This window comes from Cyprinus carpio, chromosome A21 (genome assembly GCF_018340385.1).
Source record: "Cyprinus carpio isolate SPL01 chromosome A21, ASM1834038v1, whole genome shotgun sequence".
Taxonomy (NCBI): Eukaryota; Metazoa; Chordata; class Actinopteri; order Cypriniformes; family Cyprinidae; genus Cyprinus; species Cyprinus carpio.
The window spans coordinates 1,364,611-1,392,110 of record NC_056592.1 but is presented as its reverse complement, the minus strand read 5'-3'; the positions used below and the strand labels follow the sequence as shown (position 1 = coordinate 1,392,110).

The 27,500-nt window shown below is 34.8% G+C and overlaps 1 protein-coding gene across 2 annotated transcripts in view; it reads right to left on the bottom strand.

The window, feature by feature from the left end:
• Window positions 1–27,500, bottom strand: part of LOC109049766 (transcription factor 4-like) — a 153,864-nt gene that overhangs the window by 72,134 nt on the left and 54,230 nt on the right. Inside the window, exon 6 of one of the 2 annotated variants that reach the window (XM_042778510.1) lies at window positions 11,537–11,595. In XM_042778510.1, the coding sequence (XP_042634444.1) occupies window positions 11,537–11,595 (59 nt within the window). Of the gene's footprint in view, window positions 1–11,536; window positions 11,693–27,500 lie in introns of those variants that run through there. The other variant, XM_042778506.1, reaches the window with a different exon arrangement.

Here is a 27,500-nt window from a genome sequence, read left to right as displayed (position 1 = left end):
GGCATCCAGAGGAAATATTAACAAAGATAAATGACACACACCTGAAGACGCCCGTGAAGGATTAATAACAGCAGGCGCATGCTTGCCTGGCCACCAAATGATGATTGCGAGAAACCGAGAAGACATTAACGTAATTGGAAAAGTGCAACAAACAAAGAAGAGAAAGCGTGTGAGAGAAATGCTTCTCCTAAAATGCAATGAGATTAAAAAGAGATAAAACAGAAATTAAGTGTCGTGCTTCTCATGAGGAAAAAATGAGATCTCTTTAATGTTTCAAATGTTTCTCCTAGAACACAATGAGATCAAAAAGAGATTAAACTGAAGTTAATACGTCATGCTTCTCAGATGCTTCTCATGAGTAAAAACACCTGTAATCTCACGGGACTTTCAGAAGAGATCTCAACCACGTCTCACACTAGGCTCGTATGTGCAGAGATACCAAAGTTTGCAACCAAAGATAAAAATCCAAATTACGTACGGGCAAAAAAAAAAGAAAAGTCCTTATACAAATGAGATCTCTTTAATGTCTCAAATGTTTCTACTAGAATGCAAAGAGATTAAAATGAGATTTAACAATGATGAAGTGTCTCAAATTAAGCTCATATTTGGAATGATAGTAAAGTTTGCAACCAAAAATAAAAAAAGTAATTATGTACATAAAAAAAAAAGAAGTCCTTATACAAATGAGATCTCTTTATTGTCTCAAATGTTTCTCCTAGAATACAAAGAGATTAAAAGGAGATTTAACGACGATGAAGTGTCTCAAATTAAGCTCATATTTGCAAAGACACCAAACTTTGCAATCGAAATTATGTAAAAATGATCAAAAAATTAAGTACGGACAAAATAATCTTATTGGATAAAAAAAAAAAAACACAAATGAGATCTCAATAATGTCTCAAATCTTTCTCCTTGAACACAATGAGATAAAAAAAAGATTAAGTGGCTTGCTTGTCAAATGTTTCTCCTGAGAATCTCACAAAAGAGATCTCAACAATAACAATGTTTCCATTACCGTTTTTATGCGCATTTTGACGTATCGCATCAGAAACGAGTGATGGAAACTGTACATTTAGAAGAATTCGCAAAACTGAATTTGCAAAACCGTTTTACACTCGCTTGAGGTGGTTTTCGACTAGTGCAAAGAAATGGAAATGCATTTGCCGAATAAATTCCTCCATGTGCATCAAAAAAAGTCATGTGACTTTGCGCAATGGGATCATTCTGAAATGTCCGAGCAATGTCTGTCGTCAAAGTATTTCTGTAGAATTGCCTCCCAGGACTGTCTTACACGACTGCGTTCCCAAACACCAAGCATCCGCCTCCAAAAGCATGAGCGCATTTATTGTGTTTCATCTGCTTGCTCAGAGGCGCGAGTAATTGATGAAAATGATCATATTCAGTGGTTTCTCCTACTTTTCTTAGTGATATTTAGTGCCAGTTTATCAGGAAGTGACGAGTTTGTTCTCTTTGACTCGTTGGATGGAAACGGCGCTTATTCGCGAATGTTTTAAGTGATATTCCAAGTTAAATTCGCAACTTTGAATGGAAATCCAGCTAATACTTCACTTTAAGCTCATACTTGCCAAGATTTCAATCTGCACTCAAAAGTCTCAATAGGAATATGAACATTTCTCAAATTTAACTCTTTCCCCGCCAGCATTTTTTTAAAAAGTTGCCAGCCACCGCCAGCGATTTTGATGATTTTCAATAATATTTGATGGCCTACAGTATATTTTGCTGTATGAATATTCGAATATGCAATACAGCAAGATAAAGATCAAAGCCTCTACTTTTAAACAAAAAAATCTGTTTTGTTCTAGCTTAAAGCATTCTTTTTTATCAACATTTGAATATAGGTAGGTTTCATAAAAATGTATCATTTTGAGCAAAAAGCTGAGAAAATCAAATTTTTATCAAAAACTACATCTTGATAATATTCAGTACGATTATCAAAGCATAAATCCAGTAAATAGCTTCCATCAACACCTCCAAAGCTTGCACAGACACATACCACTTCCTGGATCAACATATTACTCAATAACATAATGCAGTTTTCATTTATATGCTGTCTATTGCTGATGATCGCATTATTTTTAATATGCATCTGTTTACATAAGAGATCGCTAGTTTCTCCGTCCTGTTCATGTGTGTTTTTGTGTTTGGAGGTTGTGTACTTGTTCAGAAGATGTGTAACAGCGCCCCCAAGTGTATAACAGTGAAAACACAGAAAGCCGAGAAAACTCGTCAATGGCGGGGAAAGAGTTAATGTCTCAAATGATTCTCCTGAGATTAGAAAGAGGTTAAACAGAGATGAAGTGTGCAATATATATATAGTCTACATCTTAATTGCTGTTTAAACGATATGCGATTTGACATGATGGAGCATATCGCAAAAACCAAACAAAAGCACAGCCAGAGAGAGATGCCTCAGAAAAAGACTCAATTAAACTTACAGAGACATTTCAATCTATTCATTTGCTCGACATGAACTCATTCATTTCTCATCAAATGATCTGAGTTTTACAGCTCTAAACTCTTACCGGATGACATCTAGCGACTCATTTGAGTCTGTTTTAATTCTCCTAATGAACTTCAAGAACACAGTCTCTTGAGAAATGAAAGAGCAACCTCTGAGCAATAAGGCTTACTGGGGAGAAAGAGCGAGACAGAGAAACACAGCAGTGAGATGGATGTGGGCCGCGTGAAAGAAGGAGTGCAGAGGGAAGCAGGGAGGCTAAAAAGAGCAGGAGGCCCGAAGCAGATGAATGAGGACCCCTGCGAGCATCCATCTCCTCGGGTCGGTCCATGCTAAATGGCCCGCGGTCTGCAGGTCTGGCGGACCCACAGGGGGCCCGTTCCCCTCGGACCCGCGGCCCTCAGACACCCATGAGATTTGGCCGTAGCAGGCCACCGTAGACAAGACCCACCCCGCCGTTAAACTACAGCCAAACTCAGAGAACATCAGAAATCTCTCCTTCCCAGCGACCGAGAGATCAAACCTGAAGCTAATGAGTGCAGACAGCAGCACCGCTGGAGAAACCACCGCGCCGTCATCAGCTTCCACTTTAAAGAGCCTTTCTTACTTACATCGCATGATCTGTGTGTGTTCAGAACAGCACAGCCATACTGCTAACATCTGCACAAAGCACGCTGTATATTGAAGTGGCACAGTTTAACCACAAAATGTCATTTTAACATCATTTACTCAACTTTGTGTCATTCCAAACACGCATGACTTCACATCTTCCACAGAACACACATTAAAAATATAATGAAAGTCAATGGGGTCCAAAACAATGAGATACTGTTTAAAATATCTTCTTTCAGGGTGTATAAATGATGAAATATAGAGTGATAAAAATCACAATTAAAGGGATAGTGCACCTAGAACTATAAATTATATCATCATATATATTTAGCTATTTTTTTCACAATAGAAAAACACATTTTTATCATTATTTTGGGCCATACAGTGATCTAATGTTGCTTTGGAGTTTTCTTGTATAGACAATAGTTGAAGAGTTCTTCAAAATATTTTCTTTTGTGTCCTGCAAATAAATAATAACTAAATAAATAAAATTTATATATTATATAATATATATATAATAATTGTAATTGTATATTATGAATATATATATTATATATATATAATATATATATTATATATATATATATGTAAATTGTATATTCTATATATATATATATATATATATATATATAATACATAAATTGAATATGTTTTGCTATTATTATTTAATATTATTTCCCTGCCCACTCAGCCTTGATTACATCAGCAATTAATGAAAGTCAGACTGAGAAAGTCTTTATATTTGATGAAAGTAGGCTTTTGTAAATTAGAATCTGTACCTAAATGAACACAAATGTATTGAGCGTCAATGCAACAAGTGACTCCTCATGTGCATAAAGCTGAACGCATCATTTCTCATAAGTATACTGTTTGAAATATTCGTGCACTATATACGTTTGAATGGCCAATGACAAATTTCAAACCAAACGAGTGAATCTGAAGTGAATATTAATGAGAAATGAAATGTCTTTGTTTCTTGTGTAGTAGTGCATTACATTAGTGCTGCAGATGAGCTTAAATGATGCATTAACAGCCGTGTTCACCCACAATTCCTCTGTTTTGGTATGTTACAGATCAACAGACACTGTATATGACGCCTGAACTCATGCGGCATCCTAAAATGTGTGTGTGTGTGTTTCAGCATCGGCAGTGTGTGTACAGGTGTGCTGTTCTATGTTCTGATAATTAATGGCTGGATGAGACGCTCACATGCATCAGTTTTCTCCTGCAGAGCTCTGACACGTGTGTGTGTGTGTGTGTGTGTTTTCAGACTGTGTGCGTAAAGGTGGATTAGTTCACCACACAACACACACACACACACACACACACACACCACCACACCACACACACACACCACCAACACACACACACACACACTCTGCTGTGTCATCACTGCTCCTCGGCAGCAGCTGAGACAGTTCTCTGACCTTTGGCCCCTGCGCTGCGGGACGCGCTCATCACTGCCTCATTACTCAGTGCTGAGTGTGTGTGTGTGTGTGTGTGTGTGTGTGTGTGTGTGTGTGTAATGATCGCATTCCAGAGCAGTGTGAACACTTCATCTTTATCATCATCATCATCATCAGAACAGAATCTGTGGCTGTTCAGAATGGAATACTAGCCTACTGCACACTACATACTGCATACTATTTAAAACATATAATCAGAATATTCCACAATATTACATTTTTTGCTGTGTTTTTGAACAAATAAAAACTTTGATGAGCAGAAGAAAATTATTTCAAAAACATTTAAAAAATCTTAACATTTAAAAATTGTTGTTTATTTATAATGTTATTGTTTATTTTATTTTTTATTTTAAAATCCAAATGGTATTAAATAAGTAGGTCTACTAAAAACAACAAATAATAATAAAATTAATAATATAAATATATAAAAAAATAAAGCATAAATAAATACATTATCCTATTATATATAAATTACACATTTATTATATTATTAATTATAAAAACACATAATAATAAAAATAAATCAATAAATAAATCATTCTATTTTTCCAAATGGTGGTGTATATGTGAATGATACATTTATTCTATTATTTATTTAGAAATACATAATAATAATAATAATAATAATTATTATTATTATTTTTATTATTATTCCTAGAGGTAGGGAAATACCAAAAATTATACTTTTATATAGAGTTATTAGAGGTAGTGAATACATAAATTATACTTTTATTATATTATTTATTATAAGAACACCCAACAACAACAATAATTATACATAGCATTAAAATAATAATAAAACATATATATAAATTACACATTTTTTGTTATTTTATTTATTATAAAACACATACTACTACTACTACTACTAATTTAAAGAGAAATTATTAATATATTTTTGTAATATATATTTAGAAATTTCTGATTTATGTACATAATAATAATTGTATTGTCTAATATATTATTATTGATTACAATTGCAACAAACAGCAGTGAGGTCTTGTGACACATCAGTGCAATATAATACTTTTTGGAATGTGTATTTTTGTATGCTGTATCAGATATTATAACTGATAACATCTCTATAATAGTATGCAGTAGACCAGTTTTCCATCCCGAAGATTTCAGAGATCTGAAAGAGACACTTCTGAGCAATAACACCTGAATGACATGATCAGAGACCAGGCCTATCCCACAATCCTCTCTGCTCAGGACACATGCTGTATCACACACCCTTCACCAGTCAAAAGACGAGCGCTTCACACTCGGAGACAAACACCTCGCGAACAGAGGAAGGAGAGAGGAAATCTACACCTCTCCTCATCCTGTCTGCATCTGTTGATGCGTCTCTCTCTCGCCTCAATCATGCACTCGTCCTCAGACAGGAAGAGAGCAGAGACGCCGCTGACATCCACAGCCTTTTATCTGCGCACTAAAACGCAATGAATAGGTAAATGCCAGGATAAATGAATATTTGTAAACCCATTAAAGTGGAGGTGATGTTAGCGGAGTCTCAAAATAACCATCAGCGAGTGTGTGTGTGTGTGCGAGAGAGTCCTCACACTGATTTCTGAATCTCGTCACCTAGCAGAGCTTTAGCACAGGAAGAGGAATTGGATGCAAAGAGACGGCAGGTGAAGAGACACACACACACACACACACACACACACACACGGGCCTTTTTACAGCGGGGCTTTTAACAAGGAGCAATTAACACTTTGACGTGCAACAAGGAGAAAAGTACTCGAGCAGACAAGCAGCTAAATATCAGAGAGACACGAGAAGTCGACACACATAAGTGTAAATCACCGCTTTTTCAAACAAAAAATATCCCGAGTTAAACATCAAATCATAAACGAGTCAACACTGAGCCAACGATGAGAGAATCACGTCAAAAACAGCCTGGATGCTTCATCAGTGTGAATGCCATCCAGGGTTATTATAATTAACTAAAACCATCATTTTATTTTAAATGTTTTGATATATTTTAAATCAATTTTTACTCTTATTTAATTCTTTGCTTTTATTGCTATTTTTATTTTTATATATCTTTTGTGATTATTTTCTGATTTTTAAAATAAAACACTTTAATTACCAATGTGCATGAAATGGGATGTATAAATAAAATTGCTTGCGAAAACTAAAACCATAAAAAAACATTTTCATGGAACTATTTATGGTTACATTTTGAGACCTATCCTAAAAGTGTTTTAGCCAATATACTTATTTTTTTATTTTAGGAGGGCCGAGTTCAAATTTCATGTTTGATGAGAATCAATGAAATGTGAAATTAAATCATAAAAATGTAAAAAAAATAAAATAATAATAATAATAATAATAAATAATAATAAAGACAAATATCAAATGGGTTAATGAAAAGCTAATAATAAAATTAATTAATAAAAAAAAAAACAACAATAACTAATTTTTAAATAAAAACAATAAAAATGAATCAACGTGAAGTTATGAATTCATAAAAATTAAAACAAAAATGTATATTTTTAAAATAAAAACAACCTAAATGAGTTGGTGAGATGCTAATAATGAATAAAATCATTAAAATGTAAAATAAAAATAATTTTAAAATGAAAATCTAAATGAGTCGATGAGAAGCTAATTATTAATAAAATACAAATAAAAAACTAAACCCTCCACATGTTAAAAAAGATTAAATATTTTATTTGTTTACCTGCATGTCATGTGACCATTTACTAATATCAGAGAACTGTGACTGCGCAAACGTGTTAAATTGTTGAAACACTGACTTAAAATCTTATTTACTAGTTTATTTACAAGTATTTAATTAGTACATTTTATAAAAATAGAATAAAAGTATTTCAGTTTCATTTTATCTTTTGGTTGGTCAACACTGTCAGTAACAGAAACAAGTGGACAGATGTGTGTGTGTGTGTGTGTGTGTGTGTGTGTGTGTGTGTGTGTGTGTGTGTGTGTGTGTGTGTGTGTGTGTGTGTGTGTGTTTGTGTCACTGTAAACTCATATTCACACTGTAATTCACTTACATCCACACACACAATAAACAATCACACAACAATAATTGAAGTCGACTCTGTACATAATTTCTAGCCGTTATTATTTTTATATTACAGCACGCGACCAGCTGAGGCCCTACGTGTGTGTGTGTGTGTGTGTGTGTGTGTGTGTGTGTGTGTGTTCGTTCCCACCATTAGATGAATAAACTGCATTTTCAGCAGAAAGACAGTGCTGTTCCGTTACTAACGTGTTCTAAATGTTAAAATGTTACAATGTTGCTATGCAGTTGCTAGGGTGCTGTGGCTGGTTGCTAGGTGATTTCTTCCCATCAAATGACTGAATTGACTCACTTTCAGTCTGAATTGGTCAAAATATTAACAAAAACTATAATAATGTATCAGTGGTACTAAAATAACACTGGTTTAAAGTCACAAAGCAAGAGACATAAGGACAGAAACAGATCTCACACACACACACACACACACTCACACACACACACTCACACACTCACACACTCTCTTGGCTGTGACGTGTAATTCGTGTTTCTGGCAGCGGTTCAGTTTTCAGGATTAGCTCTGGTTTTCCCGTCTGCCCTCCAGACCTCTCTGAATGTGTGTGAGTGTGTGTGTCATGACCCAGAGCGCTGGAAACATCTCCCCTAGATAGTGCACATCCATTAGGGGGAACACCTCAAGGTCACGCTGGGGTCAGAAGTCAGATCTGTCCAGTCAGGAATGAGGAAACGAGTCTGATTTACAGTTAAAAATGTCTTCAAATTTAATTCTCCATCCTGTTTGCAACCGCAGTTCTAATTCAGGAACTGACCTGAAATAATGTTAAAGAAAATAAGTATTTTATTTACTTTCTTTTCCTTTGGTTTTTATGTACTATTCAGGAACTGAACTGGAATTTGAAAGGCATTAACAATTAAATTCTGAATGATGCATTGTAAAAATAAAATAAAATAAAATAAAATAAAATAAAATAAAATAAAATAAAATAAAATAAAATAAAATAAAATAAAACCGGGTTAAAGAAAATAAGTATTTAATTTTATTTTCCTTTTTATTTTATATTCATAAAATAAAATAAAATAAAATAAAATAAAATAAAATAAAATAAAATAAAATAAAATAAAATAAAATTACATTTTAAGAAACATTTTCATTATTTAATTTTCCTTTTAATTTTATTTTTAGGGTTGTGTACCTTTTATAATTAATTGTTAACCCTAATATGAGCAATAGTAATAGTGATGACTGCTTTAAACACCATTTTATTTTATTTTATAAAAGCAATATATTGAGGATAAATGTGAGCATTATGAGCTGATGAAGGCAGATGAAGATCGTCTTACAGTGATATCGAGGGGGAATTTCAACTTAAGGTTTCTGCATTTAATTCACCCACCCTTCCCAGAATTCCAAGCGGCGCAGGATTTTAAAGCAACACAAACGCTGTCGGATGCATTACACTGTTCTGTCACTCACATCCCATCAGTCTGTCGTTCTCTGATGGCTTCGTCTTGTAAACTGTCAGGAAAGATTAATTTGAGCGCGAGCTGCAGTTCTGAAGACCCTGCCGGCGACCCACAAACCCAGCGAGCGAGAAAACTTTCCACAAACTCACAGACCTCAACAATTTACATTTTAACACCAATCACATCACTTCAGATTGCGTTTGCATGCTGGATTAATTAGGAGCGTCTCCATGACTGCCATTCTTCTGACTTCAATCTCAAGCATGTCATTTTCTGGATGTTAAAGAAGAGAGAGTCACTGTAAGTCTGTCATTTGACTTTCTGACGAGTGAAATACAGTGACGCTTTCAGAACATTGATCTGTTAGAGTGACCAAAGAAACAACCTGCATACAAAACAAAATAAAATAAAATAAAAAATACATAAAATATATTTAAAATATACTTAAATACATTAAAATATTTTTAATAAAAATATATTTTTCCAAATAATTTTTTTAATTATAAATTATATATATATATATATTTATTTGATCAAAAATACAGAAAAAACAGTAATATTGTGAAATATTATTACAACTTAAAATAATAGTTTTTCTATTTGAATATACTTTAAAAAAATAATTTATTCCTGTGATGCAAAACTGAATTTTCAGCATCATTACTCCAGCCTTCAGTGTCACATGTAAACATCCAGTCTATCACATGATCATTTAGAAATCATTCTAATATTCTGATTTATTATGAGTGTTGGAAACAGTTCTGATGTCTAATACATTTGATGAATAAAAGGTTAAAAAGAACTGCATTTCTTCAAAATAAAAAAATTCCAATAATATATATTCTAATAATATATTTTCTTTACTATCACTTTTTTATCAATTTACCACATCCTTGCTGAATAAAAGTATTGATTTTATTAAAAAAAGGAAAGAAAAAAAAAATTACTGACCCCAAATTACTGACCAGTAGTGTATATTGTTATTACAAAATATTTATATTTTAAAAAACATAGCTTTTTTTTTTTTTTTTTTTTTTTTTTTACTTTTTATTCATCAAAGTATCCTAAAAAAGTATCACATGTTCTGAAAAAATATTAAGCAGTAGAACTGTTTCCAACTTTGCTAATGAATCATCATATTAGAATGATTTCTAAAGGATCATGTGATTATGATCCTTAAAAAAATTCAGCTTTGCATCACAGAAATAAATGATAATTTAAAGTATAATAAATTTAAAAACAATTATTTTAAATTGTAATAATATTTCACAATATTAAATTTTTTTCTGTATATTTGATCAAATAAATGCAGGCTTGATGAGCAGAAGAGACTTCTTTCACAAACATTAAAAATAGTAATGTTTCCAAACTTTTGACCTGTACTGTATATATATATATATAATATAAGATAACAAATATATATAAATATTCAAAATGACGTAATAGTGAATGAATAACTAAATTAGTAAGTAAATACATAAATAAATACATACATGCATACAGTATATACATACAAGCACAAATTGGTGAAAATGAAAAACACAAAAACGAATAAGTAGACTCAGGATGGAGCGGCTGAATTAAAACAGGTCTATTCTTGATGTTGTATCAGGCGTTTGAACATCCATATGTCTCTTAATATAAACACGATGGGCTGGTGAGAGATCGTACACACACACACACACACACACACACACACACACACACACACACACGGTGATCTGCAGGAATTCATAGATGTGCTTTAACAGAGGCCATCTGCTAACGGTACGATTGCAATGCAAACAAACCTGTTTATTTATTTATTCCACTACAGAAACTCCAGCAGCTGCCATTCACTTCAAACAGCACATTTACCATTTATTTCACACAAAGAAATGCAAAACAACTGTCAGCGCTGCAAATAACACAACAGTTACATTACTGTTTTCCTTTGAGAACATGAAAATAAATCACAAATGATCTCATGATAACCTTCTAAACAACACTGAGATTAAAAGATCAAATTGAGACTTTCATGATTTTTCCAAATAAAGTAATAAAATATTTTCCAAATATAATAAAAAAAAAATTGAGAAAGAATGAGCTCATAAAGAGTCATTTCTAGCCTAGAAAACCTAGAAACTGCATAAATTATTTGCATTAAACAATATTTTTTATTTGTTAAATATTTTTCAAATATATATATATATAATTTTTTTATTTTATTTTTCTCATTGAGTCATTCTAGCCAAAGAAACTGAACATAACTAGATAAATGTCAATTCTCTGTAGAGTTTAATAACATCTCAAACTGATCAGATCTACCCAGACACAAAGTCGGAGATCTCATACATTTCTCGTCCAATGCTCCACATTCATTTTACACCTCTAGACTCTTACCGAATGATGACTAGTGACTCATTTGAGGCTGATTTAGCTTCTCCCACATTAGGAGAAACATCAGAGACACAACTGAGTCTCTTGAGCTGTTAAAGAATAACTATAACAGCAGTTCAAGTCTCTTACCTGACAGCCGTGAATGCTGGAGTCCCGTCCGTAAGAATATGATGCTCGCTCCGTTTTACCTGTTTAAAGAGACAAAGGATGGATCAGTAGCACATTCATTAATTATTCTTCAATTAAGTCTAAAAACAAGCTGTTAATAAAGTCCTTTAAACCCACAAGGACAAGCCAAAACAAACAGATGAGGGACGTAACCTCAGAAATCAGCAGTGGTCGCATGAATTTGCACATGTTGAACAGACAGCTGGCGTTCAAACATCAAACATCACAAGCTCAGGTTATTACAGTCAGACGCTTTGACGAACAAACACACACGATCAAGCGTCGAATAGTTGAACTGGTTTGACAGAATGAAGATGTTTGACTTGTTGTTTTGTTTTACTGATGTTGCGACTGTTAAGAGAACAAAGAAACGTGAGGTTTGGGCCCCTTTGGAAGCCAGCGGCATGTGAAATCTGGTATTAGCAGAATAAAGACCTTCTCAAAGTCTCACAAACACTCGTCTACAGGCTGTTAATCATATAGAGGAACATGCTTGAATGCGCCCTGCCTTTAGCTGCACTGGGCCGGGCCGGGACCGCCGCCAAACACACACACAGCAAATATTGTTAAAGTCTTCTGACCTCATCCAGTCATAATCAAATGAGCCCAATTACAGAGTCCTGTGCTTCTGTTCTGACCGACCTGAGCTCAGTCTCTGTTACGTTTTAGAAACATCCAAAATGTGTTTTAATGTATGCGACCAGAGGATTTTTAAATAAGACAACGGTGCTATTCACTACACTAACTACTAAAGTCGTTGCTATACCTTACATAGAGTAAAACAAAAAACAAACTACAGTAATAATTACTCTAAAATCATCATGAATTAAGACGAAAATCGCAGCAATCGTGTTTTCTAGATGCATCAAAAGCCTATGTTTGAATAAAGACAACAAAGTTATTTACTACTGTAAACCTTCAAACTCTAAAATCTCTCAAAAATGAATTATAGAGTAAGCTAAGTACTAATATTTAAACTGCGTTTTAAAAAATACCATGGAAGTTACTATACAGTGAAACAATGTACAAACTACCATCATAACTCTAAAATAATCATAAATCATCATACATAGTGTAAATCTTTAAACACTAATTGCTCACAAAAATGAACCAGTGTAACCATAGAGTAAAACAAAAAAACATACTACAGTCATTATAACTCTAAAATCATCAAAAGCTAAGATGAAAGAAAGCAATTTTTGTGTTTTCTAGACATTTATGTGTCAAACGAACATTTGAATGAATGAAAATAAAACTATTTATTACTATAAACCTTCACTAAATACTAAAAATGATACTAGATCTTAAAAATTTCCATGGTATCCGTAAAACAAAGAACATCTTTGTAACTCTAACATGATTATAAAGGAAGAAGAACATCTCAGCAGGTGCGTTTTATAACCGTCCATCTTGAATAAAACATTTTATGTCAACAGCCCAAAAATATAAAGACAAGAAATCTGTTTACCAATGTAAACCTTCAAACACAAATCGCTCAAAATAAAATTACCACAGTAACCATAATTTACAAAATATCTGAGTCTGTGCTTTTGATTTATTTCATTTTTAATAACAGTGGTGCTAAAACCCAGTTAACACTGTAATGTGACTATGGTATTTTGGAAGGAAAAACTATGGTTACCGTGGTGGTTTTTTCAGTTTTCTACCATGGTAAAAAAAAAAACGTGCTGAATCAGTTAAAGGAAAAGCACAAAAAACACTTAATAAATACCACAAAATAAAATAAAACTATAAAACTCTTCCACACACAGGAATCATTGTACTCTGTTCTGATCTGAACATTTACCAGGTGGTGTCCCAGAACACTCTGAATCCTCAAAGGTCAAACAAGAGGTCAACATCTACCACATGCATGACCTGCGTCCAAACACACAGTGAAATCTGCTGCATTGATCTGAATCACGATGCGGAGCACATGAAGATCACTGCGCTTACTTCAACACTGTACATTTGACTGCACACAAATGCTGAATATCCAAAACACATTACATAAACACACAAACATGGACAAATATCACATGTGAATCACATTCAACGAAATCCGTCCGTTTTATCAGTGAAATAAACCATCTTTCTTGCTCTTCCGAATGTTTAACCGTTTCCAAGGACGGTTGTTGTGTTTCGTTGAGAGATCCTGACATGTTGCTGGATTCAGACACACATCTTTATAAATCCTGCTAATCCAAAAGAACGTGAATCTGGACGTGGGAATGAAATCCAGAAGAGAGCTGGAAAAGGACAGGAATGCCACAGACGGAACATCACTCCGGAAAAACACACACATTCAGCACAGATGCTGCATGTGTATGGCTCTCACTCTTCATTTCTTTTGTTTGCTTTTACTTTAGTTTATTATTGAGCTTGTTTTGGAGTTTTGGAAATCAGATTTAAGACCTGCATTAATAAAATGAACACCATACATCCATATAGAACAAATCCATGGAATATGAAAATAAATCCTGTATCTCAGATTCTTTTAAGCCAAAAAAAAAAAAATCAGGTGAATAGAATAAAATGTTAACTAATAGATATTAGATAGATATCACAGCACATTAAGACAATTGTGTTGTATTACAAAATTTCTGAAATAGTATGTTTACATATGAAAACGAGGCATCGTCTATTTAAATATGTACTAATTTGCACAAATTTCCAGAAAATACATATGAATATTGGATAAAGCCTAATGCAAAATTCTTGTTTGGTTTTGCTAACATATTAAAAGGTTTTTACAGAGTTGACTTTGGATTTCTCTTTTAATCACTCCATAAATCAAAAAATAATGACAGAAAAAAAGACATTTTCACCACATTTTTAAGAACAAAATGCCATATAAATCAGTGTGAATGATAAATAAACAAACCCTTCAGTAAAATCCTTTAGAATATAGGGAGGAATAAAACTCTAAGTTTTGGTGTATGTAAGTGATGCTGAAGTGGAGAAACAAACTCACAGCCTTTAAATACATGCATTTTTAACCATATTTTTAGATATAAAATGTTATATAAATCAGTGTGAATGATATATGAACAAACCCCTCAGTAAAATCCTTCAGAATATAGAGAGGAATAAAACTCTAAGTTTTGGTGTTGGTGAGTGATGCTGAAGTGGAGAAAAAACTTGTAAAGATATGCATTGGAATTTAAATCAACAGACGCAAATAGATGTGTGTGTAATAAAACAAACACTTACATATGTATTTTGGATATTTTCTTTTCACTAATAAATAAATAAAATAACCTAAAATCTCAAGCAAAATCAATAGGGTAACTGCAACTACATGTGTTTTGAAATAGTTTTTATATATATATACCATTATATCAATACATATGTATGAGAGATTGACCGATATTGGATGTTTTTCTAATAAATGTGCAGTGATCACATTTATTTTTAGAAGTTTAATAATCACAGTTATACTGGAATTCTTGTACTTCCGTCCCCAAATTTAGGACCTCTTACATATTGATAATTAAAACTTTTTATGACCTTAAATTGAACAAGAAATTTTAAGACTTGGGAACATTTCTTACTAATGTCTGCTTTTAAACATCACAGATCTGCTGCTGGTTTCTCATGTTTCCTCTTTAGTTGGTGTCTTTGTTTATCTGCGGATATTTTAACGCTAATAATATCGTTTTGCTCTGATCTCTGACTTTTAGCACAGGCTGATTTCTCCCGCTGTTTGCGAGAGGACGCCTGAGTCACGCTGAATTTCTCTGCGGTTTTGACAGCACACGCATGACAGCCCCTCATTACACGGGAGAACACGCGCCCCGTGAATAAGTGGTTTTGTTATGGATAATAACTGGCTCATAATCATCAGCTAGTCAAAGACAAACCATCTCTGACTCATGGACACCGGCAGATTATGGATTATATTCAGAGTTTGCATTGCACCGGAGTTCCTCGGGACCAGCTGTGCATCATCGCTGTCGTTAGTACATGTTATGTGAAATACAGACGTCATATGTTTTCCTCAGGAAAAACTGCTTGGAAGCACAAAAACAAGTTGCTATTTTGCTTGTTTGTGCCCATAGCTCATTGTGCTAATAAATCCCGTTGACAAAATGAAGATTACGTTCAATTTATCACATCCATACTCAGCTTAAAAAAAAGGCACAACCAAAACAGTGGCACATCTTCAGCTTAAACCTCAAAAAACATTGGTTTGCATTCACAAGTGATCATTACAACACAAAGCACTGCGATTGAGACCATCTTGCTGCCAAACTGAGATCAAGCAGGTAGAATTAACGCAGAAATGGGCCGTTATCAGCAGAGCGAAAGGTGCCTCTCTTAATCGTCTTTCTCACACACGCAGCCGGATTCATCCGTGCCAGAGTTTTTTGGGGGGGAGGCAGGGGTGAGAGAAAGACAGAAAGAGAGACAAAGAGAGAGAGACAGAATAAAAAATGTGCTTAACCTTCTGAAACAGTTCATCAAAAAAGCGACATGCGATCGACAGGACGCGTCTCAGTACATGAACATCAGACAGCTGCTCCGTACACAAACCACAGCATCACACAACACACAAATTAAACGTTCAACTTCAGATTTAAAGACAGAGCACAGAGATTGTCATGGTATACAGCCTGAAAAAAAAATCCTCTTTATATGTCACAACATTTTACATTTGTTTCTTCATCAGATGCGCAAAATGTCACAATACATCAATTTATAATTCTGACAAACGAAAAAAAAGATGAAGTAATCTGTACTGCTATTTATGATCACTGCATGAATAAAAAGGAAACAATTAATGACAGAATCTATGAAATATTATGAAAAATATATATGATGCAGGAAAAAGTACACTAATGTTCCAATTCAAAATAAGAACATAAACACTCTTAGTCTTTGTTCTGTACAGTATTTTATATTTTAAAATAATTACATATCTGTCTACACATATATATTCAGTGCATTTAAAAATTTGGGGTTGTTACAATTATTTTATAGTTTTGAAAGAATTCTCTTCTGCTCACCAAGGCTGCATTTATTTGACCAAAAATACAGTAAAATCTGTAAAGTTGTGAAATATTATAAGCATTTAAAATAACTGTTTTCTATTTGAATACACTGTAAAATGTAATTTATTCTTGAGATGAAAAGCTGAATTTTCAGCATCATTACTCCAGAAATCATTCTAATGTAGCCCTCAAATTATTATAATTTTTTCTATGATGAACAGAAACTTATTTGAAATAGAAATCCTTTGCAACATCGTAAATGTCTTTACTCTCACTTTTGATCAATCCTTGCTGAATAAAAGCAATAATTTCATAAGAAAGAAGTCCTTTGCCTTAATCTCGGACACACATTAGGCCTGTATTTGCTCCATACCTTAAGCTAAATGACCCACAATCATTTCATACAGACTATGCTCCATTTTAAATGATTACATTCAGTCTGAACAGTCACAAAACAACCACACAACCACACCATTTCAGAGGTTTGAAGCACAAACACGGTTGCTGTAGCAGGAAAACTGTAAATGTCACTTGTTTGGGTTGTACTGGGGAAAAAAAAGACATCCGGATATGTTTTTTTGGAGAACCGGAGGAAGAGACGGCGGCACTATTAGGCAGCTGAGGGCTGCTTATAATGAACAATAATTTGGAAATGATGTCTCTTGACAGGCAATTTCTTGGAGAAAATTAAGCGACACAATGTTTTGCTCTCCCCTTCCCGGCACGGAAAACAAATATGGAACGGCTCCAGCGTGGCGGGGCTTCCTCGGGTTTTAATCCTGTTTGATGCGTGGTCTGCGCTCACGGGATGCTTCTCTCGCCCCAGGGAGATGCAGCGAGTCCGCCCTTCATCTCCGACCCTCCGCAGCACAACCTGCGGCCACAGAAAGCACATAAACCCGACCGCAGGCCCACCAAACCCAGCCGAGACCACAACCGTGAGAGACGCGTTTGAAATGCAGCCAGAGCCATGGGCTGCATGCACAACAACCGGCTTTATTCTATACAATGCATCGTAGAAATACTGCGAAAATTAGTCAAATATCCTGACTGACAGCACTGACAACACATTTGATGTGCAAGAATCAAACGCATACATAATGCTTTTGTTTATGTTGAAATGAAGGAAAAATAATTAATCTCAAAGTGCAAAAGAGCATAATATGAAATTAAATAAATTAATAAAAACAATATGAGCTTTGCTTCTGATTGTATGTAAAGGTATATAAATTATGCAATGTAATTCTTACATAAGACACTAATTACTAACAGCCTAAGAACTAAGAAATTTAATTAATAACCAAACTAGTTTCAGATGCACACAAAGTGAAATTTTCTTATAATTTTACTGTGAGAGAAGCTTTAAGAAACATTAAGCCTCATGTGACACTGACGCATCTGAGAGCAGGTGCAAAAACAGGACGGACTTCACATTTACTGCGAGAAAAAGAGAGAGCTGTGTGAGCCTTTCTGTGCTTTTCTAACTGCTGATTGTCTCGGCTGTTTTCCAGTAACTAACAATATCTGACAGCTAATCTAAATATTCCTGGAGTCACAGTTATAGGGCTATGAGAGATGGCAGATATTAAATTAATACCTGTATCTTAAACAACACATTACAGCAGGGATCATGAAAGAAAAAACACAGCTCAGGCCTGCATGAACAGACCAATATTTCACACAAAAGAAAATGTTTATATATATATAATAGAATTCGAATTATAAAAAATTATAAACTAGAATAAATAAAATTAATCAAAAACAAAAGTACATCTCTGTCTCTCTCTCTCTATCTCTCTCTCTCTCTCTCTCTCTCTCTCTATATATATATATATAGAATCAAAAATAAAATATAAACATAAAAATATAGAAAAACATAATTAATCAAATAATATAATACAACCAAAAATTATAGAATTTCAATTTACAGTTTCTGTTTTTAAAATTTCAATATGATTAAAAAATATGTAACCGGCTTCACATGAAACTAACCAGTTTTTATAAACAAAGGCAATGTGTTTTTTTCCTTCTTTAGGTCAAATGTTACATAAAGTACAATCTTAAAAATGAAGGAAGTCCTACAAGATACTTTGCATCATGTTGACTGTTTATTTAGCTTTATTTTCTTGTACATAAGCTTTGCTTTGACACTCGCAAAAGCTACATGCATAACTGGCCTGGGTTATTTTTTAAGACGCTGTTTAGTGTTTAGGTCTGATTCCAGCGGGCTGATATTTCCCATGAGAAAAAGCCAAAATGCATTTAGCAGCTCATCGGCTTAAAATAGTTTCAGTGAGGTTTGACGCGGAAAAAGTCAAGGTAGTGCGTTTTGGAAGACGAGCCGGAGTACTGCAGTGTCTCTGATAGAATTATGAAAGTGAAGCTGGCACATGGGCGACTCCGGAGAGCCCTGATTGGTCAAAGTCGAGGTTCGGGGGTTGGACGTGCCACTGTGTTCTCGTGCCAAGTTCATCTTTAAAGAAGCGCTCAAAGAGCTTTTCATGTCTCCAAGCCAAAACTTACACAAAAACCCTTTAACACCACACACACTCCGCGGGTTCGAATGCGCGGGTTATTATCAGATCCGAAAGCGCTCGGAGTGGGAGACTAAATGTTTTTCTGACAGAGTCTAAACAGACACCTTCTCTAACCCCAAAACCACATAATTAGACTTGTCATCACGTCCATTTGAGTTCAACGAGGCTGCATGGAAACGCACACCAAGGATAATTATTTAAAACAGGGGGAAGGGTTAAAAAAAGCCCGTTGCATGTGGGGGAGGCCGTATGGACATGAATCACTCGTACCAATACAACAGTTTCCATGACATCAGTGGGCTCCAGGCCAGCGTGCCGACAAAGTCTGAAAGGTACAGAAGGAGAAGGCACAGATCCACGGGGAGCCAGCTTCAAAAACAACACACATGCACGACACCCTCAAACACTGTCCTCCTTCGCTCTCTATGCCACACCAGAAATTAATTTTACACATTGCTCGGTCAGCACGACCCTGCTAGCGTCGAGATTTGGGTTTGTGGAAGCTGATGCACTGTGTTTCGCAGGACGCTATCGGTAGTCAATCGAGGGGCATTTAAATTCACCGTGCCGGTGGGGGAGCCGTGCACTTGTTAGGTTCCTTTGAAAGCGCTTGATTGCATTCTAGGCAGAGAGCCCCATGCAAAACAGCCCTGATTAAACACCCCCCGACCCATACGCAGATCAATATAATCACCAAACCCTAAAACATCACTGTGCACCTTCCGGGGAGGCGCTTGGCAAATGCACATGAGTTTGTCGTGGCGTTCAGGGGTTGCATCGCTTTGAATACATTTGGCAATTTGGCACGTTCGAGGTGGTGAAAAATTAACCTCGGCCGCCGTTACAGTTTTGGCATTAGTTATAAAGTTGAACAATTATGTGCGAGCTGAAAAGTTGGAACTGGATTGGCGTGCACGTGCACGTGTCTGTGTGTTCGCTGCTAAAATGCAGCAGACACTGCAGATTTTTTGTTGGCTCGGTGACAGCGTTTGCAGTGCCAAAGCCCCGTGGCAAACGCAAGCAAACGCAAGCAAACGAAGAGCTGCGAATCTTCAGATACTCTCGTATTGGTGCCTCTGTAAATCTCATAATCAACATCAGCGCCTGCTCTCTTTTGTCTCCTACTTCTTGCGTCTTGTGTTTTAACACAAAGACGCTGCGTTGTTCTAGTTCATCTTTGTTTTGCGAAGGATTTGTTGCATGATTCCACAATATCTGACGCACAATGGGAACATGTGCGTGTTTTTGTCGAGTCTAAAAACCGAAACAATGTTCTCCATTGTATTTATATACAGAATAAAAAACACAAAACCGAAGCGGCAGTGGGGATTACTTATGCTCACAGTAAAATACATCACAGATCACACGACAATTTAGCCGAACAATGAACAAAGGAACGTCTCACTAAAGCATGCCATCTTACTTTGTGCAAAAGAGTGCTTAGATGGTCTTGAAATTCACATCTGTACCGTATGAGGAAGACACACTGAATGGGATCCGTGCCAAATGGGAACGTTCGACGGGGCTTAGCCAAGAACGCCGATAACTCGACATTTGCATGGCTTTATGAGGGGAAAGCTGCTGCTTGCATTGCGTGGATATTTGAAGTGTGGAGACGAGTGCACAGGTCGAGAGCTGTCGTTTGTACTGTGTACCTCTTTTTTGGAAGGAGCGCATCGACTCGCCGTCAGAACAATTACCGGCGTTAAACACTCGTGACAGAAGGCAAAGCGCAGTTTGACCATGCTTTGATACGATACGGCTCATCTCCTGCAAGAATCTCACAGCAAATGTCTGAAAACAAATGAATTTAAACGTCACCTCGTTTTGTATTTCTCTCCTCTAGAGCTCGAGGAACGGGGCATGTTTCTTGCCAAAGTGTGTTTAAGCAAACAGAAGTGAAATACTGTATTCTGGACGCCGTACAGAAGCGCTAACAGGCATTGGAAACGTTACATTAAATGTAATGAAAAGGCTTCAATAACACCCAAAGGCTTCAGAGGAGTTATAAAAGGAAATCACAGATTTGAATAAGCTTGTTTAATAGCCTTCAATAGACTTAAGCTAATAAAAAATGTCCTTTTGAATTCATTTTAGCCCCTGAGGGGATCTCACTGGAAAATAAAATAGAGTTCAGTTCAGAAACATATCCTGATAATTACAGCATAAATGAATAATAAAAGTCTAAAAAGCGTATACCGAAAGAGCAATATATTCGCTACTGATGATGCAGCTGAATTACAACACGCTGGATGAACGACTGCAGCTCAGTGTGACACTGGACCCTTCTCAACTTTTCTGAAAGTTTTGAAAACACTTCATGCAGCAGCCAATGCAGGTGAAATAGTCTAATTTCCAAATTTAATGTGATATCAGATGTTTGATGAATTTAATGTGTGAAAATCTGGATATAACCCACAAAATCAGAATTAAGGACTGCGTTTTGTGGATATGAATTCATGTATAGCTGTGATAGATAGATAGATAAATAAATTAATAAATAACACATATGGGGTTGCAAAGGGGTGGTAAACCTCCAGAAACTTTCCAAAAAATCCCTGGAATATTCTTAAAAATCCTGGTAAGTTTCCAAAAATTCTTGAATATTTCAGAAATTTACTGGAAACTTTCCACCTTTTTGCAACCCTAAACACATGCAATATAAGCAAATGATAAAATATAAATAAAAAAAATCAACAAATGTAAGTATATTAATATTATATCAGATATGTGTGTTGGTGTGTAAACAAACAAGTGTAATATATTCATTTATTTGAATTAATATTACATATTAAATATTAATACGTAAATGTAATGCATATATATATTTATATATATATATATATATATATATATATATATATATATATATATATATATATATTTATATAAATATTACTTTTTTGTTTATTTCTATTAATATATTATGTAATTTACTTACTGTATATAATACTTAACTTACATTTACTTAAATGTGTTTATTTTATCTTTCTTTCATTATTTTAGCACAGCTAGTGTGAAAGCGACTGTCAAGTAACTTCTCCTCGAGTATTAGACTGACTGAAGAAGCAGAACAAAGACAGAAGAAGAGAGGTGAAAACACGTCAGAGAGACAGCGAGAGAGAGAGAGAGAGAGAGAGAGACAGGACGGAGGTGTCTCTCTATCTGCACAGCTGCTGCTGCTGATGTTTGCTGCTGTCCAGCACCTGTTTGAGAAACACTCAAAACTCAAGCAGCAAATTCAGATGAAAGCAAGAAGTGGAACGGCTTTGGAAGAGACGCGCACACACACACACACACACACACACACACACACACACACACCACACACACACACACACACACACACACACACCACACACACACACACACACACACACACACACACACACACACACACACAATTAATATTCAGACTGAGTCCTAATAAGTAACTATGAGAGGATACTGCCAGAAAATAAAACACAGAGTGAATGACAGTGTGATCTGTTCACGTAACAGACTCCAAGACCTTTAATTAATCTATGAGCTATCTTTATTCTTTCCATCAGTATATTTATTCAGGGAGAGATTCACTCACAAAACTGACACTATTTTCTTTCTTAAATGCACCTGGCATTGCTTGAAGCTAATATGTGCATCTATTTGGTTAATATTATTTTATTAAGTTGACAAATGATTTATTCTTTAAAATAACATAACACTGACGAATCCTTCACAAGACCAGGAATATGAATTAAGAGTCAATGTGGAGAGTGTCTCATGTTCCGTAATAGAGTGAATGTTATAAACAGTGTGTGTGTTTCCTCTTTCCCAGGGTCTCTAATGGCTCCTCTGCCTCCCCTGGTGGCAGTAATTATGGACCTGCGGTGGCTTTATGTGTGTGTGAGAGAGAGAGAGAGACGGGCAGAGCAGGTGACGTGTCTGTAACAGCTGGAGAAAGCGGCTACAGCTGCCGAGGAGTCTGGGAAACCTGCGCCATACTGCACTGAGAGTGAGATCTGACACTGACCAATGAGCCGCCGGCTTCATCATGATGTCATCCTCATTATGCATCTAACAGCTCTGGCCCTGTCTGATTGGTCGATCCAATGTGAAACAGCTGCATAGTACTCATATTCTGTAGACCAACTATCAACACACTTTAACTAGATCTACTATACCTTAGTATGCATCGATGCATATTGACCACAAACATGAGCTGGATAAAAACTTGTATCTGATTGGCTGGTTTTACGCAACTTCTATGAGTCAGTGTGCAAAGGTTAACAGGGTTATTATTGTTAACCAAACCTAAAACTAAAACAATTAAAAACATTTTCATTACTTTAAATAAAATAAACATTAACTGAAATAAAATTAAAAATGAACATTTCTCAGTTTCCTTTAATTTAAAATAACTAAAACTAAATAAAACTAAAACTGTTAAAGACAGATCTATTATGAGCTACGAGGTTGTTAATCGATGGATTATGCTTTTTTTGGAGCATATTGGGCCATTTAAAGACATTTTTTAAATAATCACATTTCACGGCAGAATTCCTGGTGAAAACCTACATTAAAAATGATTCTGCGTAGAAATCACGACCAATCAAAATCACAACAAGCAAATCACACCAAACAAGCGCCACCCACTTAATTAAAGCACATGATGTAATACACTCAAATATACTGAAATATTTGTATGCATGTGCATATTTTGCACTTAAGTTGTTTCTATGTACATAATCAACATCTTTAAATCATTTTTTTTTTATTTCTCCATTGTTATGTAGTTTGCAATACTTCATGGGTTTGTACCTTTTTTGTCTGATTTTAGGAAACTTTTTAGCTTAAAATCAAAGTTTTTTATGCACTGCAGAAAGATTTTTCAAAGTTATAAATAAAACCTGTTGGGAAATACTATTTCAGTCTTTCTTCTTTACTTCGCGTTTAATTCAATGTGTTACTTGCCAGTTCTTAGTAATTGTTTGTTAAATTTACTAGCAATTTCTGAGTAAAAATGGTAAGGCCTACACCATTTGTTTTTTTTTGTTTTTTTTTCAGTGTGTTATGATGCAGCTCATAGCTTGTTAGTTTCTTTCTTTCTTTCAAAAAAAAAGTGAAAAATACCTCTGGATCCAATATCATTGAAAAAATTGGACTTTAATACTTAACACTGAAAATAAATTTGGTGCAAAAAACATTTTCACTCAGAAACTGCTAGTAATTTCACAAATGATTACAAAGAAACGACAAGTAAAACATTGAATTAAACATGCAATTTTGAAGTCGAAAGACTGAAATTATATTTTCTTGTAAAACATACTCCAATCAACTTACATTGTATTTAGAGACACTTGATAGGATGCTTCACCCATCTTATCATTCAAAACCTGACTTTCGTTCTTCCGTGGAACATAAAAGATGTTCTGAAGATCGCTGGGAACCGAACAACACTGGTTAATTTCCAAACTGTGCCACATTCCCAAACTTCCCTGAACTTCTGTTGGCTCTGGACATTCATGGCCTGCGGAGGAACATCTCTCAGCACTATTCTTTCCCAGAACCCCCTCAGTGAAGCGTTCCAGTCCATCGAGGATGGGGGGGGGGCAGATGGCAGGTCCCCGCGGGGGGGCTGGATGGACACACACGTGCACAGTCTGGCACGAACCTCATCCAGGTGGAGAGGGGCTCGTTCGGTTGGGTTCAGAAGCTTTGGCAGTGGCTCTGTTTAGAGTAATCACACAGAGCGCTGCCCACGACACACGGAATATAAAACACCTCTCATTCTCAAACTGCTCTTTCACAGCTCAGAACACTTCATGGAGATCTCAGTTACGCTTCATTGAAGACTCAACTTTGTTTTGCCTAAAAGACGCATGAACTCAAACTAAAATTTGTAACTGATATCATCAGTCCCTCTTTTTTTAACAATTTAACCTCACTTGATCTTGTCGAAACAATCGAGATCTCATTTGTGATCTGTTGATGATTTTGTCAAATTTTACAATAAGATCCTATTAGTTAATGCATTAACTTACAATATGAGAAATACACTTGTTATAGTATTTATTAAATTTTGTTAACATTAGTTCATAAAAAATGCAACTGTCCATTGCTATTTAATGTCCATTTAGTAATATAAACAGATACAACTTTTGATTTTAATAATATATTATTAAATGTTAAAATTAACAACATTTAATTAATCATAACTAAGATTAATAATTATTTAGAAGTAATTTGTTTATGCACTGTAAGAATGATTTTTGTAATTCATTAATATTAAAGTCAGCTCATTTTACAATATCACATTAAATAATAAATAATTTTGTAATATAATTATTAAATAACTCCTAGTTTGTAAGATACAAATTTTGATTTGTATAATAATAATAATGTTGAAATGAACATTAACGAAAGTTAATATATTTCATTGCTAGTTCATGCACTGTAAAAATGATTTTTCAAAGTTGTAAATAAAGGACATTATTGCAGTGCGTTTTACAAGAAAAGACTACTTAAGTTTTTCTACTATTTTTAAATTTCACATTCAGTGCATTACTTGCTGATTTTTGTGAAAATTACTAGCAATTTCTGAGTGAAAAAAAAAAAAAAAAATCTGTGAAAAACTAAATATGCCACCAAATTGTTTTCAGTGTGTTAACCAATGCACTTAACTAATGTTAACAAATGGAATCTTACTGTCCTTCTATTCTCACTCATTTCTTCCTGAAACGCACACGTTTTGGCCTTGACGCGTGATTAAAAGTTCATCTCCTGTAAGCGCGTCACAAACGTCAGATGCTTCACACACCTGAGACGTGACTTCTGCGAGACATCTGGATTGTGTGTGATTGTGTTGTATTCCTGTGTGTCATGTTGACAGGCGTTCAAAGTTGTAAATCTCTGCAGAAACTAATTAACTCAACTCAACAACTCAACATCATACAGCTGTCCTCAACTCCACGCTATTTTTGTTTAAAGGAATGTTCAAGGATAAATCCAACTTAAGCTTCACTGAAACCATCAGTGACATGCTGCTGGTAACCACTCAACATTATTTGTTTAAACAAATGAAAATCACCTTTACAGTAATGCACTTACAATTCATATATATATAAATATATGTGTGTGTGTGTGTGTTTGTGTGTGTGTGTGTGTGTGTGTGTGTAGAGAGAGAGATGGATAGACACACCGATTTTATAACCATTTTAAATATAAAATGTGTATACACAACTGTAGCAAGTTTTATCATTTATAAAAAAAATATTATAAATAAATATTTTATTGTTAAAATTATCAAATAAAATTACTTTAATGTAAATTATATGGAATTAAGATATAATAAAAAATTAAAACATATATATATATATATATATATATATATATATATATATATATATATATATATATATATATATATATATATATATATATATATATATATTAAATATTAATTAAATATTATAAATAACATACTTAATAACTACTAAAAAATTAACTAAATTATTACATTATTATAGCAAATGTACAATTATTTAGTTATTTAGTTATATATATATATATATATATATATTATACATTAACAATAATTTTTCACATTATAGCCCTCAATCATGAAACAAAAATAATTTTACCAAAGAATAATTTATTAAAGCATTGTTTTTCTGTTGCATTCCACATAAACACATTATCAGTGGTACACTCTTAAAAATAAAGGTGGTTCACGATGCCATAGAAGAACCTTTTTGTCTAAATGGTTTCGTAAAGAAACTTTAACATCTGCAGAACCTTCTTTGGTTCTTTGTGGCGAAAGAAGGTTCTTCAGTTTATTAAAAGATAAGAAAGAGATGGTTCTTTAAAGAACCTTTGACTGAATGGTTCTTTGTGGAACCAAAAATGGTTCTTTTATGGAACCTTTTGAAGCACCTTTATTTTTAGGAGTGTAATCAACAGCAGGCCGTGGATTCTGTCAGCAGAGTTTGAGTTTTTAACCTGGAATAATGTTCAGGTCGAACCAGTCGCATGTTTGAATCTCTGAAGCTGACCACTATTTACCCGCCATTGTCTGACGTAAGCGCTTCTGACAGCAGCCGCTCAACGGCCGCCGAGGATGCTGGGTAAATCTGAGAGTCACACGGGTCAGCGTCTCCAGGCGAATCGTTCGCGCGGCACCTCGTGATCCTTCATACAGCCGCCCGCAGACGACCCGTTAGCGCTTACAGCTAAAATCTGCTTCCAGAACAATCCATTACAGCTGACAAGTTAAATGTTGCATGCGACACCATATGGCATCAGAGCAGGATACTTCATTCAGGAGCGAACCCGGAGAATGCATCACAATTAAGGTGTTTGGCTGCAGTCGGGATACTGTCTCCAATCCAGCATCACTTCCTCCAGCTTCTGTCT